General features: G+C 61.6%; 1 protein-coding gene across 1 annotated transcript; it reads right to left on the reverse strand.

Annotated features, from left to right (window-relative positions):
- Positions 1-1,183: 1,183 nt before the first annotated feature.
- Positions 1,184-12,741, reverse strand: NAPRT (nicotinate phosphoribosyltransferase). The gene is made up of 13 exons (XM_068396932.1): positions 12,542-12,741; positions 10,891-11,018; positions 10,709-10,791; positions 9,906-10,036; positions 9,710-9,825; positions 9,401-9,594; positions 8,079-8,219; positions 7,828-7,912; positions 7,428-7,508; positions 6,057-6,159; positions 5,781-5,938; positions 5,409-5,516; positions 1,184-4,763 (listed from the first exon to the last, which is right to left on the reverse strand). The coding sequence occupies exons 1-13, from the start codon at positions 12,726-12,728 to the stop codon at positions 4,704-4,706; spliced, it is 1,575 nt and encodes a 524-aa protein (XP_068253033.1). The 5' UTR covers positions 12,729-12,741; the 3' UTR covers positions 1,184-4,703.
- Between the last annotated feature and the right edge of the window lie 238 nt (positions 12,742-12,979).

Genomic DNA, 12,979 nt, shown 5'->3' on the forward strand with positions numbered 1-12,979 from the left:
AGCCTCCTGGATTTTTCTAGACACAAGAGACCATCACACCTTGTTCATTAAGCTCTTTTAAATTTTTTTTTTTTCCCCCATCAACACGTACAGCAAAGACCTGAACACGATCTAAACCGCAGCTGTTCCTGAGAGGATGAGCAAAGAGAGGCGCAGGGTTGGTGTCTGGGGACATGCAGGTGTGTGTCTTAAATACTGTGTCCAGTTCTGGGCCCCGCACTTCAAGAAAGATGTTGAGGTGTTGGAGCGAGTCCAGAGGAGGGCGACCAAGCTGGGGAAGGGTCTGGAGGGTCTGACCTCTGAGGAACGGCTGAGGGAGCTGGGGGTTTTTAGCCTGGAGAAGAGGAGGCTCAGAGGTGACCTTACTGCAGTCTACAACTACCTGAAGGGAGGTTGTAGCGCAGTGGGAGTCGGCCTCTTCTCCCAGGCAACCAGCGATAGGACAAGAGGACACAGCCTCAAGCTTGGCCAGGGGAGGTTCAGGTTGGACATTAGGAAGCATTTCTTCTCAGCAAGGGTCATTAGCCACGGGAAGGGGCTGCCCAGGGAGGTGGTGGAGTCACCATCTCTGGAGGGGTTTAAGAAAAGCCTGGACATGGCACTTAGTGCCCTGGTCTAGTTGCCATGGTGGTGTCAGGGCAATGGTTGGACTCGATGATCCCAGAGGGCTCTTCCAACCTCATTGATTCTGTGATTCTGTGTGTCTCGCTGGGGATCTCCCTCTTGCCCTCCCTCGCTGTGCCTTTCCCATGGGTGGCTCGATTCTGGGTCTGTACCTTTTACAAGCTCAGGGGGGGAAGGATTTACTATCTCCCTGTTACACATTTGGGGAGGATTAGAGAAAATACACGTGTCTTGGAGAAGATTCTCTGTAGAATCTTCTTTCCATTCCATGCAACAACTTTTCCTGACTCTGTTTTGATAAAGCCTTCAAAGAGTCATTGCCTGGCCAGGAGACCCACCCCCAGTGGAGCTACAAAGGGGCTTTCGCTGGAATTAGGGTCATGGGATGCCACGAAATGGGGCTGTGAGGCACCTGCTGGGGCCACCCCCAGGTGCTCTCAAGGGTCAGCACTTGCTTTTCCTTCCAACTTTATTCAGTCATAAACCGTGAAGTGAAGGAAGTTGAATTAAACGTTCAAGCTGAAGGCAACAAGTGTTTTGAAGGACCAGGGCAGCCACGTGGGGTGGGTAAAGGCCTTTATTTCATTAATTTTTTGCTTAGGATGAAGTTAATTGTGGGGTTTAGTGACACATTTCCCCTCTGAACAGCAGGTTAGAGAGTGCAGGTGTCAACCTGGAGCTGGCGTCAACCTGGAGCCAGCCTCCACCCTCTGGGGAACAGATACAACATGGAAAGAGATTGAATGTGGCCACAGAGCCAAAGCCTAGAAGAGGAAGGGCAAAGTGCATCTGCCATGGATGTCCTACAGGACATGGGCTGGGGGTCATGGTCCTTCCCATGGTAGGACCCCTTGTTGTGCACTCAAGACTTGGTCTCTAGTGCCACTGAGGAGCTTGAGCATGGGCTGCCACCACAGAAGGTGCAGGGCTGGCCAGGCCACCAAGATGGGCAGCGCTGCCATGGCAGAAGGCACAGGGTTGGCAGGGCCACCAAGGTGGGCAGCATGGCCACAGCAGAAGGCACAGGGTCTGGCAAGGCCACCAAGGTGGGCAGCGCTGCCATGGCAGAAGGTGCAGGGTTGGCAGGGCCACCACGGTGGGCAGCACTGCCCTGGCAGAAGGTGCAGGGTGGGCAGGGCCACCACGATGGGCAGTGCTGCCATGGCAGAAGGTGCAGGGTCTGGCAAGGCCACCAAGGTGGGCAGCGCTGCCATGGCAGAAGGTGCAGGGCAGGCAGGGCCACCAAGGTGGGCAGCATGGCCACAGCAGAAGGTGCAGGGCAGGCAGGGCCACCAAGGTGGGCAGCGCTGCCATGGCAGAAGGTGCAGGGTTGCCAGGGCCACCAATGTGGGCAGAACTGCCATGGCAGAAGGTGCAGGGCGGGCAGGGCCACCAAGGTGGGCAGCATGGCCACAGCAGAAGGCACAGGGTTGGCAGGGCCACCAAGGTGGGCAGTGCTGCCATGGCAGAAGGCACAGGGCTGGCAGAGCCACCGAGGTGGGCAGTGCTGCCACAGCAGAAGGTACAAGGTTTGGCAGGGCCACCAAGGTGGGCAGCACTGCCATGGCAGAAGGTGCAGGGCAGGCAGGGCCACCAAGGTGGGCAGCATGGCCACAGCAGAAGGCACAGGGTCTGGCAAGGCCACCAAGGTGGGCAGCGCTGCCATGGCAGAAGGTGCAGGGTTGGCAGGGCCACCACGCTGGGCAGTGCTGCCATGGCAGAAGGTGCAGGGCGGGCAGGGACACCACGATGGGCAGCACTGTCACAGCAGAAGGAACAGGGTTGGCAGGGCCACCAAGGTGGGCAGTGCTGCCATGGCAGAAGGCACAGGGCTGGCAGAGCCACCGAGGTGGGCAGTGCTGCCACAGCAGAAGGTACAAGGTTTGGCAGGGCCACCAAGGTGGGCAGTGCTGCCATGGCAGAAGGCACAGGGCTGGCAGAGCCACCGAGGTGGGCAGTGCTGCCACAGCAGAAGGTACAAGGTTTGGCAGGGCCACCAAGGTGGGCAGTGCTGCCATGGCAGAAGGCACAGGGCTGGCAGAGCCACCGAGGTGGGCAGTGCTGCCACAGCAGAAGGTACAAGGTTTGGCAGGGCCACCAAGGTGGGCAGCACTGCCATGGCAGAAGGTGCAAGGCGGGCAGGGCCACCAAAGTGGGCAGCACTGTCACAGCAGAAAGCACAGGGTTGGAAGAGCCACCAAGGTGGGCAGCATGGCCACAGCAAAAGGCACAGGGTCTGGCAGGGCCACCAAGGTGGGCAGCGCTGCCACAGCAGAAGGCACAGGGTTGGCAGGGCCACCAAGGTGGGCAGCGCTGCCATGGCAGAAGGTGCATGGCTGTCAGGGCCACCAAGGTGGGCAGCGCTGCCATGGCAGAAGGTGCATGGCTGTCAGGGCCACCACAATGGGCAGTGCTGCCATGGCAGAAGGTGCAGGGTTGGCAGGGCCACCACGATGGGCAGCACTGCCACAGCAGAAGGCACAGGGTCTGGCAGGGCCACCACGACGGGCAGTGCTGCCATGGCAGAAGGTGCAGGGCGGGCAGGGCCACCAAGGTGGGCAGCGCTGCCATGGCAGAAGGTGCAGGGCAGGCAGGGCCACCAAGGTGGGCAGCATGGCCACAGCAGAAGGCACAGGGTCTGGCAAGGCCACCAAGGTGGGCAGCACTGCCATGGCAGAAGGTGCAGGGTTGGCAGGGCCACCACGATGGGCAGTGCTGCCATGGCAGAAGGTGCAGGGCTGGCAAGGCCACCAAGGTGGGCAGCACTGCCATGGCAGAAGGTGCAGGGTTGGCAGGGCCACCACGCTGGGCAGTGCTGCCATGGCAGAAGGTGCAGGGCGGGCAGGGCCACCATGATGGGCAGCACTGCCACAGCAGAAGGCACAGGGTTGGCAGGGCCACCAAGGTGGGCAGCATGGCCACAGCAGAAGGCACAGAGTCTGGCAGGGCCACCAAGGTGGGCAGCGCTGCCATGGCAGAAGGTGCAGGGTTGGCAGGGCCACCAAGGTGGGCAGCATGGCCACAGCAGAAGGCACAAGAGTCTGGCAGGGCCACCAAGGTGGGCAGCGCTGCCATGGCAGAAGGTACAAGGTTTGGCAGGGCCACCAAGGTGGGCAGCACTGCCATGGCAGAAGGTACAAGGTTTGGCAGGGCCACCAAGGTGGGCAGCACTGCCATGGCAGAAGGTGCAGGGCACGCAGGGCCACCAAGGTGGGCAGCATGGCCACAGCAGAAGGCACAGGGTCTGGCAGGGCCACCATGATGGGCAGCACTGCCACAGCAGAAGGCACAGGGTTGGCAGGGCCACCAAGGTGGGCAGCATGGCCACAGCAGAAGGCACAGGGTTGGCAGGGCCACCAAGGTGGGCAGCATGGCCACAGCAGAAGGCACAGGGTCTGGCAGGGCCACCAAGGTGGGCAGCGCTGCCATGGCAGAAGGTGCAGGGCGGGCAGGGCCACCAAAGTGGGCAGCACTGTCACAGCAGAAAGCACAGGGTTGGAAGAGCCACCAAGGTGGGCCGCATGGCCACAGCAAAAGGCACAGAGTCTGGCAGGGCCACCAAGGTGGGCAGCGCTGCCACCGCAGAAGGTGCAGGGCTGGCCAGGCCACCAAGGTGGGCAGCGCTGCCACAGCAGAAGGCACAGGGTTGGCAGGGCCACCAAGGTGGGCAGCACTGCCACAGCAGAAGGCACAGGGTTGGCAGGGCCACCAAGGTGGGCAGCGCTGCCATGGCAGAAGGTGCAGGGTTGGCAGGGCCACCACGATGGGCAGCACTGCCACAGCAGAAGGCACAGGGCTGGCGAGGCCACCAAGGTGGGCAGGCAAGGACTGTCACTTCCAGAGGACATGGGGGCAGCTGCCTCCCAGCTCTGCCTGCCCCATCCCCCTGCGCCCAGCTTTGTTACTGGGACACCAGGGAACGCTTCCAGTTCCTGCAGGGTCCTCGGGTCACCACCACGCAGCAGCAGCATCATTAGAGCCATTAATTCCCAATTAGTCACCTGGTCTTCAAAAGAGCACGGAGGAGGAGCTGGCCCCAGGCAGGGGCTGTCCCCGGCGTGGGGCGAACGGGGACCTCCTCACTGGCTGTCCTGCCGCAGCTCGGTGACGAGGTGGTGCAGCCTCTCCGTCACGGCCACCTGACGTGGGAGCGAGAGGGGACGGTGAGCGTGAGCTCCCGGGGAGGACTGCAGCCCCGTGTCCTGCATCCACCGACCCGATGGAGCAAGTCCAGAGGAGGGCGACCAAGCTGGTGAAGGGTCTGGAGGGTCTGACCTACGAGGAACGGCTGAGGGAGCTGGGGGTGTTTAGCCTGGAGAAGAGGAGGCTCAGAGGTGACCTTAGTGCAGTCTACAACTACCTGAAGGGAGGTTGTAGTGAAGTGGGAGTCGGCCTCTTCTCCCAGACAACCAGCGATAGGACAAGAGGACACAGCCTCAAGCTTGGCCAGGGGAGGTTCAGGTTGGACATTAGGAAGCATTTCTTCTCAGCAAGGGTCATTAGCCATTGGAAGGGGCTGCCCAGGGAGGTGGTGGAGTCACCATCTCTGGAGGTGTTTAAGAAAAACCTGGCCATGGCACTTAGTGCCCTGGTCTAGTTGCCATGGTGGTGTCAGGGCAACGGTTGGACTCGATGATCCCAGAGGGCTCTTCCAACCTGGTTGATCTGTGATTCTGTGACCACGGCAGCTCCGCAGGGGAGCCACGGTGGCTTTGCTCAGGTCACCGGGGCTGGGCAGGGTTCCTGGGTGTGCACCGATGGTGCCTGGAAAGTTCCAGACATACCGGGTAGGGCTGTGGGTCCTGGAGCCGTCGGTGAATGGGGCTGAGCTGGCTGAGGGACGCCTGCGCATGGCTCCTCACCTCCGGCAGGCTGGGCAGGGGCTCGCACACCTGCAGGATGGAGATGCATGACCACGTCCATGTGGGGTGCTGGCCACCCAGCCCCAATCCCCACAAGCCAGCTCCAGGTTGGACTCTGATGCCACCATGTCCAGGGTGGCACCTGGGTTGCTGGGACAGGGGACATCTCAGACACAAGGAAACGCTGGGGTTTAACCCTTTGATTCTGCCAAGACACCACCACCACCCTGGCTTGGTCCTTCACCCAACGTGGGGGAGGACACCCCAGCACCAGAAGACAGAGCCACCTCTGACCTGCCCATCTCTGAAGTACGTGCGATGGAGGGGCTCCACGGTGGTGGGCACGACCTTGATGGTCTCACCGAGCTGTCCTAGGACATGGACCGCCAGCTCCTGCCCCGCGCTGGGCGAGGGCTCCTCCTCCAGAGCCATGAGGTCCATGAAGGGGTGACCTGCAGGAGTGCCAGGTTAGGGACCAGCAGGTGCATGGGACAGTGAGGACAGGGTTATGGAGCAGGAGGGGAACACAGGTCAACAGGGCAGCACCATGGCAAGGGTGTCCCAACTCACCAGCAGCATCATAGAGCCGATAGATGGTCTTAGTCCCTGGGATTGTCATCTTCTCCTCATCTTCTGTGAATTTCAGGCACGGGGAGCCATTGACCTCCACCAGCTGTAGGAGAAGGAGGTTATGGAGATGGGCACCTTATTTTTGTCACATTCACCAACTCATGCCGGTGCTGGGGACCGTGCTGAGCTCTGTCCCCTCTGTGTGTCCCCACATGGTGGGGAGGCCACTGATACAAACCAGCTGAATAAATCATTAAAAAAACCCTCAAACCACCCCAAAGTTGGACATCCTGCCTCCTCCTGCCTGCAAGCCTCTTGTGACAGCAGTCTCCTGACAATTATTTCCAAGAAGGAGGACACAGACGGTGCAATCGAGTGCCCCCTCAGCAAATTTGCAGATGACACCAAGCTGAGTGGTGCAGTTGATTCCCCTGAGGGACGGGATGTCATCCAGAGGGACCTTAGGGTGGAGGAGTTGGCTCTTGTGAACCTCATGAGGTTCAACAAGGCCAAGTGCAAGGTGCTGCACATGGGTCGGGGCAATCCCAAGCACAAAGGCTGGGTGGAGAATGGATTGAGAGCAGCCCTGAGGAGAAGGACTTGGGGGCGATGGGTGACGAGAAGCTCAACATGAGCCGGCAACGTGCGCTGGCAGCCCAGAAAGCCACCCGTGTCCTGGGCTGCATCCCCAGCAGCGTGGCCAGCAGGGCAAGGGAGGGGATTCTGCCCCTCTGCTCCGCTCTCATGGGACTGGAGTACTGGGTTTAGGATATGGAGCTGTTGGAGCGAGTCGAGAGGAGGCCACGGAGATGCTCAGAGGGCTGGAGCCCCTCTGCTCTGGAGACAGGCTGAGAGAGTTGGGGCTGTTCAGCCTGGAGAAGAGAAGGCTCCGGGGAGACCTTCTAGCACCTTCCAGTGCCTGAAGGGGCTACAGGAAAGCGGGAGAGGGGCTTTTGACAAGGGCATGGAGTGACAGGACGAGGGGGAACAGTTTTAAACTGAAAGAGGGGAGATTGAGATGAGATGTGAGGAAGCAATTCTTTGGTGTGAGGGTGGTGAGACCCTGGCCCAGGTTGCCCAGAGAAGCTGTGGCTGCCCCCTCCCTGGCAGTGTTCAAGGCCAGGTTGGATGGGGCTTGGAGCAACCTGGTCTGGTGGAAGGTGTCCCTGCCCATGGCAGGGGGTTGGGACTAGATGGGCTTTAAGGTCCCTTCCAACCCAAACCAGTCTGGGATTCGATGATGTTGGCCTCACATGATCCCTCAGGGCAGGATCTCCTGTTGCTGCATGACCCCAGCCATGCAAAGCTTGGGAGAAGCTGGGGAGCCCCACACCCCACGAGCCAAGCAGGACAGAGAGCTGCCACCCATACCTTGTAAACGCAGCCCAGCGATGGCTGGAGGGGACACGTCACCAGGTTTGTCCCCACGCCGATCAGGTCAATCTCGCTCCCCTGGTGCAGTGGAGAAGATGGCGACCATCAACAGCCCAGCCCTGCTGCTGGTTTTTAAGCCCATGCCAAAACCAGAGCGATGGGCCAGGTCACAGGGCGTGAAGGTGCTCAGTGTCCATCTGTCCCACCCAAAACCCATTTTTTTTTGCCAGCCTAGAAACTCTTCTCTGTTGTGACCCAGGGAGAGAGTCCCAAGTGACTCTCACGTTCACCCCAGGTGACTCACGTCCACCTCAGGTGACTCTCATGTCCAACCCACGCACCCCAAACCTCAGCAGTGCCAGCGAAAGCCAAGGTGACATCCCAGCAGCTACCTCACCTCCCGGCTGAACTCCTCCAGGTTCTCCTCGCTGATGTCGTTGCTGACGGCGATGGGGATGGTCTCAAACCAGGGCACCTGGAAGCTGGAGAGGGGCACGGGAGTGAGTGAAGGACGGGGCAGAGGGTTTGGGGGGGACCCCTGGCTCCGCTCGTGACACCCTGGTGAGCAAAGAGGGGTCCCACTCTGGTGCCCGGGGTGGGGAAGCTGGGAACCGGTGGCAGTTGACCCAGGCTTGGTGGGAGACTCACTGAGCACCGCAGGTTCGGAGCATTTGGCGGATCTCCTTGGACTGCTGGGCCAGGTCCCCGCTGTCCAGGCGCACCCCGATGGCCCGGTAGCCCAGTTGGTGCAGGGCCAGCGCCACGGCACAGAAGTTGGGCAAACCGCTCCTGGCACGGGCGAGGAGAAGGTTAAGTGTCCCTTGCCTGGTGCGACAGGGACCCAGGGCAGATCCAGCAGCAGGTCCAAGCTCTGAATCCTGCCCTTGGGGCACAACAACCCCCCGCACCGCTACAGGCTGGGGGAGAGTTGCTGGAAAGTGCCTGGGGGAAAAGGACCTGGGGGTGTTGGTCGATGGCGGCTGAATATGAGCCAGCAGTGTGCCCAGGTGGCCAAGGCGGCCACCAGCATCCTGGCTTGTATCAGCACTAGTGTGGCCAGCAGGAGTGGGGCAGGGATCGTCCCCCTGTGCTCAGCACTGGTGAGGCCGCACCTCGAATCCTGGGTGCAGTTTTGGGCCCCTCACGACAAGCAAGACCTTGGGGTGCTGGAGCGAGTCCAGAGAAGGGCAACGGGGCTGGGGAAGGGTCTGGAGCACAAGTGTGATGTGGAGCAGCTGAGGGACCTGGGGGGGTTTAGCGTGGAGAAAAGGAGGCTGAGGGGAGACCTCGCTCTCTCCAACTGCCTGAAAGGAGGGTGTAGCGAGGTGGGGTCGGTCTCTTCTCCCAGGTTACAAGTGACAGGACGAGAGGAAACGGCCTCAAGTTGCACCAGGGGAGGTTTAGATTGGAGATCAGGGACAATTTCTTCATGGAAAGGGTTGTCAAGCAGTGGAACAGGCTGCCCAGGGCAGTGGTGGAGTCCCCATCCCTGGAGAGATTTAAAAGCCGTGTAGATGTGGTGCTGAGGGACATTGGTTAGTGGTGGCCTTGGCAGTGCTGGGTTAAGGATTGGACTCGATGATCTTAAAGGTCCTTCCCACCAAAACGATTCCATGATTCTATCCAGCGACAAACCACGGCGATGCTGCCACATGGAAACGTCCCTGCTTGAAGGCCACCGAGCAAGAAGGGACATGAGGACAAAGCTACCCCGTGGGGACGTTAGGAAGAATTAGGAAGAATTATTAGGAAGCATTTCTTCTCAGCAAGGGTCATTAGCCATTGGAAGGGGCTGCCCAGGGAGGTGGTGGAGTCCCCATCTCTGGAGGGGTTTAAGAAAAGCCTGGACATGGCACTTAGTGCCCTGGACTAGTTGCCATGGTGGTGTCAGGGCAATGGTTGGACTCGATGATCCCAGAGGGCTCTTCCAACCTGATTGATTCTGTGATTCTGTGGTGTGGTGGCCTCACCTCCTGACACAGTACGTGTCCAGCAGCCCCTGGAAGTCCCGCGGGAAGGTGATGGCGTAGGACACGAAGGCGGCCAGCTCGCCCCGGTGCACCTTCTCCAGGGGGGTCTGCAGCACCTCACACACCCGCCCCAGCCACGACTCAGCCAGGGCTGGGAGATCCACGGGCTCTCCTCCTGCCAGCGGTGACAGCTCCTGCCCAGGGAGGGGACATGGACATTACACACCCGGTGGCACCTTCCACGGCACTGGGAGCGTGGCCATGGGGCAGAGCATCCCATCGCCGTCCTCTGCCCGCAGTGATGCTCACCCGGGGCTGCACCTCCTCCAAGGAGGTGAAGGACACGATGAAGGAGTGGGCGATGGTGCCGCGCACGGGGATGCCGTAGAGCTTCCCCGCCAGGATGTTACTGGTGTAGTCGAAGCCTGCGAGGAGGGACGGGGAATGGGGTGGGGGGACATGGGTGACAGCGTGGCCGTGGTGCCCCACCTGGGACAGCACTCACCCCCGATGTAGGAGTACTTGGAGGCCGAAAGGGCACCGTCCGGCCCCTGAGCACGACGCAGCCCCATCTCCATCAGCTTCACGGTTGGGCCAGCGAGGAAGCGGAAGCGAGCGGCGTTCGTGGCCACCAGGCTGGGGGCGGGAGGGGAAGAAGGGATGGGTGACACCGAGCCAGGCTGGGCATGGCGTCAGCATATGGTCAAGGGCCTTCAAGAAAGATGTTGAGGTGTTGGAGCGAGTCCAGAGGAGGGCGACCAAGCTGGGGAAGGGTCTAGAGGGTCTGACCTACGAGGAACGGCTGAGGGAGCTGGGGGTGTTTAGCCTGCAGAAGAGGAGGCTCAGAGGTGACTTAGTGCAGTCTACAACTACCTGAAGGGAGGTTGTAGCGCAGTGGGAGTCGGCCTCTTCTCCCAGGCAACTAGCAATAGGACAAGAGGACACAGCCTCAAGCTTCACCAGGGGAGGTTCAGGTTGGACATGAGGAAGCATTTCTTCTCAGCAAGGGTCATTAGCCATTGGAAGGGGCTGCCCAGGGAGGTGGTGGAGTCACCATCTCTGGAGGGGTTTAAGAAAAGCCTGGACATGGCACTTAGTGCCCTGGTCTAGTTGCCATGGTGGTGTCAGGGCAATGGTTGGACTCGATGATCCCAGAGGGCTCTTCCAACCTGATTGATTGATTGATTGACTGCAGCCACAGCACGGGGAGGTGACAGGGACCACCGTGGGACTTGGGAGGGTTTGGCACAGCGGAGCTGGATGTGGTCCCCAGCAGCTGAGGGACCAGAGCAAAGACGTGTCCCCTACCTGGCGTAGCTGACCAGGCACAACAACGTGGTCTCCAGCAGCTGCACCACCAGCAGCGGCCCCTTCACCTGCAGGAACGGGACCTGCGGGGACAGCTGCAGGTGACATCCCTGGGGACACAGCTACCGATGGCCCCCCAAAGCCCCCTCTGAAGCAGGGGAAGGTACCGAGCGTGTCCCCACCCTGGCGAAGACGACGGAGCCCTCCGGCACGGCGGACACTGTCACCTCCGAGGTGTCCAAGGTGGCCAGGTAATCGAAGAAGGCGTCTTCCGTGGTGCTGGGCAGGACGGAGCGCAGGTAGGCGACATCTGTGGGGACAGAGCGTGGCAGGCACCGGGGTGGGGGGGGGTACAGGTCACATGTCACCCCCCCATGCCAGGGACAGGTGACAGCTCACAGGCAGGGGTGTCCCCAGCCCTTGGAGGGCACCATGGGCCCCCAAGTCCTCTCTGAGGGACTGGCCATGGGAGCACTGTACTCCCGCAGGGTGTCCCAGTGTCCCCCCCAAGTTTCCCTGAGGGTTGTCCCTGTCCCCTCCATGTCCCTCTGAAGGGTTTCCCTGTCCCCCAGGTCCCTCTAAGGGATGTCCCTGTCCCCCTGTAAGTCCCCCTGGCCCTCTTTAGTCTTCCCTGTCTCTCCAGATCCCCCTGAAAAATGTCCCTGTCCCCACCAGATCCCCCTGAGGGGTCTCCTGGTCCCTTTGAGGGATGTCCCTGTCCCCCCTGAGGTGTCCCACTCTCCCACTAAGGGATGTCCCTGTCCCCACCAACCCACCCGTTCCTACCGAAGGGTCCTGCTGTCTCTCAGGTCCCTCTGAGGGATGTCCCTGTCCCTCCCCAAGTTCCTCTGAAGGGTCCCCGTGTCCCCCAGTCCCTCAGGTCCCTCTGTGGGCTGTCCCTGTCACTCTGAGGGATGTCCCTGTCCTGACCGGGTCCCCCTTGAAGGGTTCCCCTGTCCCCAAGATGCCTTTAACATATGTCCCTGTCCCCCTTAAGTCCCCCTGCAGGTTGTCCCTGTCCCCCTGCGGGGGTTGTCCCTGTCCCCCTGAGGGCTCTCTCTGTCCCCTCCACAGGTCCCACTAGGGGGTACCCCTGTCCCCCACGTCCCTCTGGGGGCTGTCCCTGTCCCCCCCCAGGTCCCCTTGTCCCCAAGGTCCCTCTGACAAATGTCCCTGTCCCCCTTAAGTCCCCTTGTGGGTTGTCCCTGTCCCCTGCAGGTTTCCCTGTCCCCCCCAACAGGTCCCCACGGGGGGGTACCCCTGTCCCCCAGCTCCCCCACAAGGCCTGTCCCTGTCCCCCCACCACAGGCCCCCTGTCCCTCAGGTCCCTCTGAGGGGTATCCTGGTGCCTCTATGGGCTGTCCCTGTCACTCTGAGGGCTGTCCCTGTCCCCACCAGGTCCCTCTGAGGGGTATCCTGGTGCCTCTATGGGCTGTCCCTGTCACTCTGAGGGCTGTCCCTGTCCCACCCAGGTCCTTCTGTCCCTCAGGTCCTTCTGAGGGATGTCCCTGTCCCCCCCTGCCCCCAAGTTCCTCTGAAGGGTCCCCCTGTCACTCAGGAATGTCCCTGTCCCCACCAGGTCCCTCTGAGGGGTATCCTGGTCCCTCTGAGGGCTGTTCCTGTCCCCCACCAGGTCCCCCGTCCCCAAGATCCCTTTAACAGATGTCCTTGTCCCCCTTAAGTCCCCTTGCAGGCTGTCCCTGTCCCCCTCACAGGTCTCCCCCAAGGCCTGTCTCTGCCCCCCCACCGCCGCCCCCCTGTCCCCCAGGTCCCCCTGCGGGCTGTCCCTGTCCCCCCCTCAGGTCCCCCCACCCCTGTCCCCTCCCCACGCACCGGCGGCGCTGAAGCGGAGGGCGCGGAGGCCGCGCAGCCCCTCGGCCAGGCCGGCGGCCAGCGCGAAGGCCCCGCCGAAGGGCCCGCGGCGGAAGAAGAGCTCGGCGGCGGCGGGGGCGCGGTGGCGGCCGGCCCGCCAGTGCCCGTAGGCCATGGTGAGGTGGTAGAGATCGGCCAGCGGCGCCATGGCCCAAGCGGGGCAGGCTGGGAGCGGCGGGGACGCGGGTGGGGCCGGGGAGGCGGGGACACGGGGGACAGGGAGGGGGGGCGAGGGAGACGGGGCACACGGGGATGGCAGCACACCGGGGACACAGAGATAGTGGCACACAGGGGACAAAGGGCACACAGGGATGGCAGCACACAAGGGGCACAGGGCATACGTGGCACCAGGGGTGGCAGCACACAGGGCACCGGGAACAGCAGCACACAGGGGGGACA

This window comes from Nyctibius grandis, chromosome 3 (assembly GCF_013368605.1).
Source record: "Nyctibius grandis isolate bNycGra1 chromosome 3, bNycGra1.pri, whole genome shotgun sequence".
In the NCBI taxonomy this organism is placed as follows: Eukaryota; Metazoa; Chordata; class Aves; order Nyctibiiformes; family Nyctibiidae; genus Nyctibius; species Nyctibius grandis.

Bases quoted from the DNA above. Each gene is read 5' to 3' on its own strand.
- NAPRT (XM_068396932.1), bottom strand. From the start codon at position 12,728: ATGGCGCCGCTGGCCGATCTCTACCACCTCACCATGGCCTACGGGCAC. The intron at 8,220-9,400 runs GTGAGGCCACCA...CGCCCGTGCCAG, and splicing joins GACACGTACTGTGTCAGGAG to GAGCGGTTTGCCCAACTTCT. The intron at 5,939-6,056 runs GTGAGTTGGGAC...GCACTCCTGCAG, and splicing joins TCGGCTCTATGATGCTGCTG to GTCACCCCTTCATGGACCTC.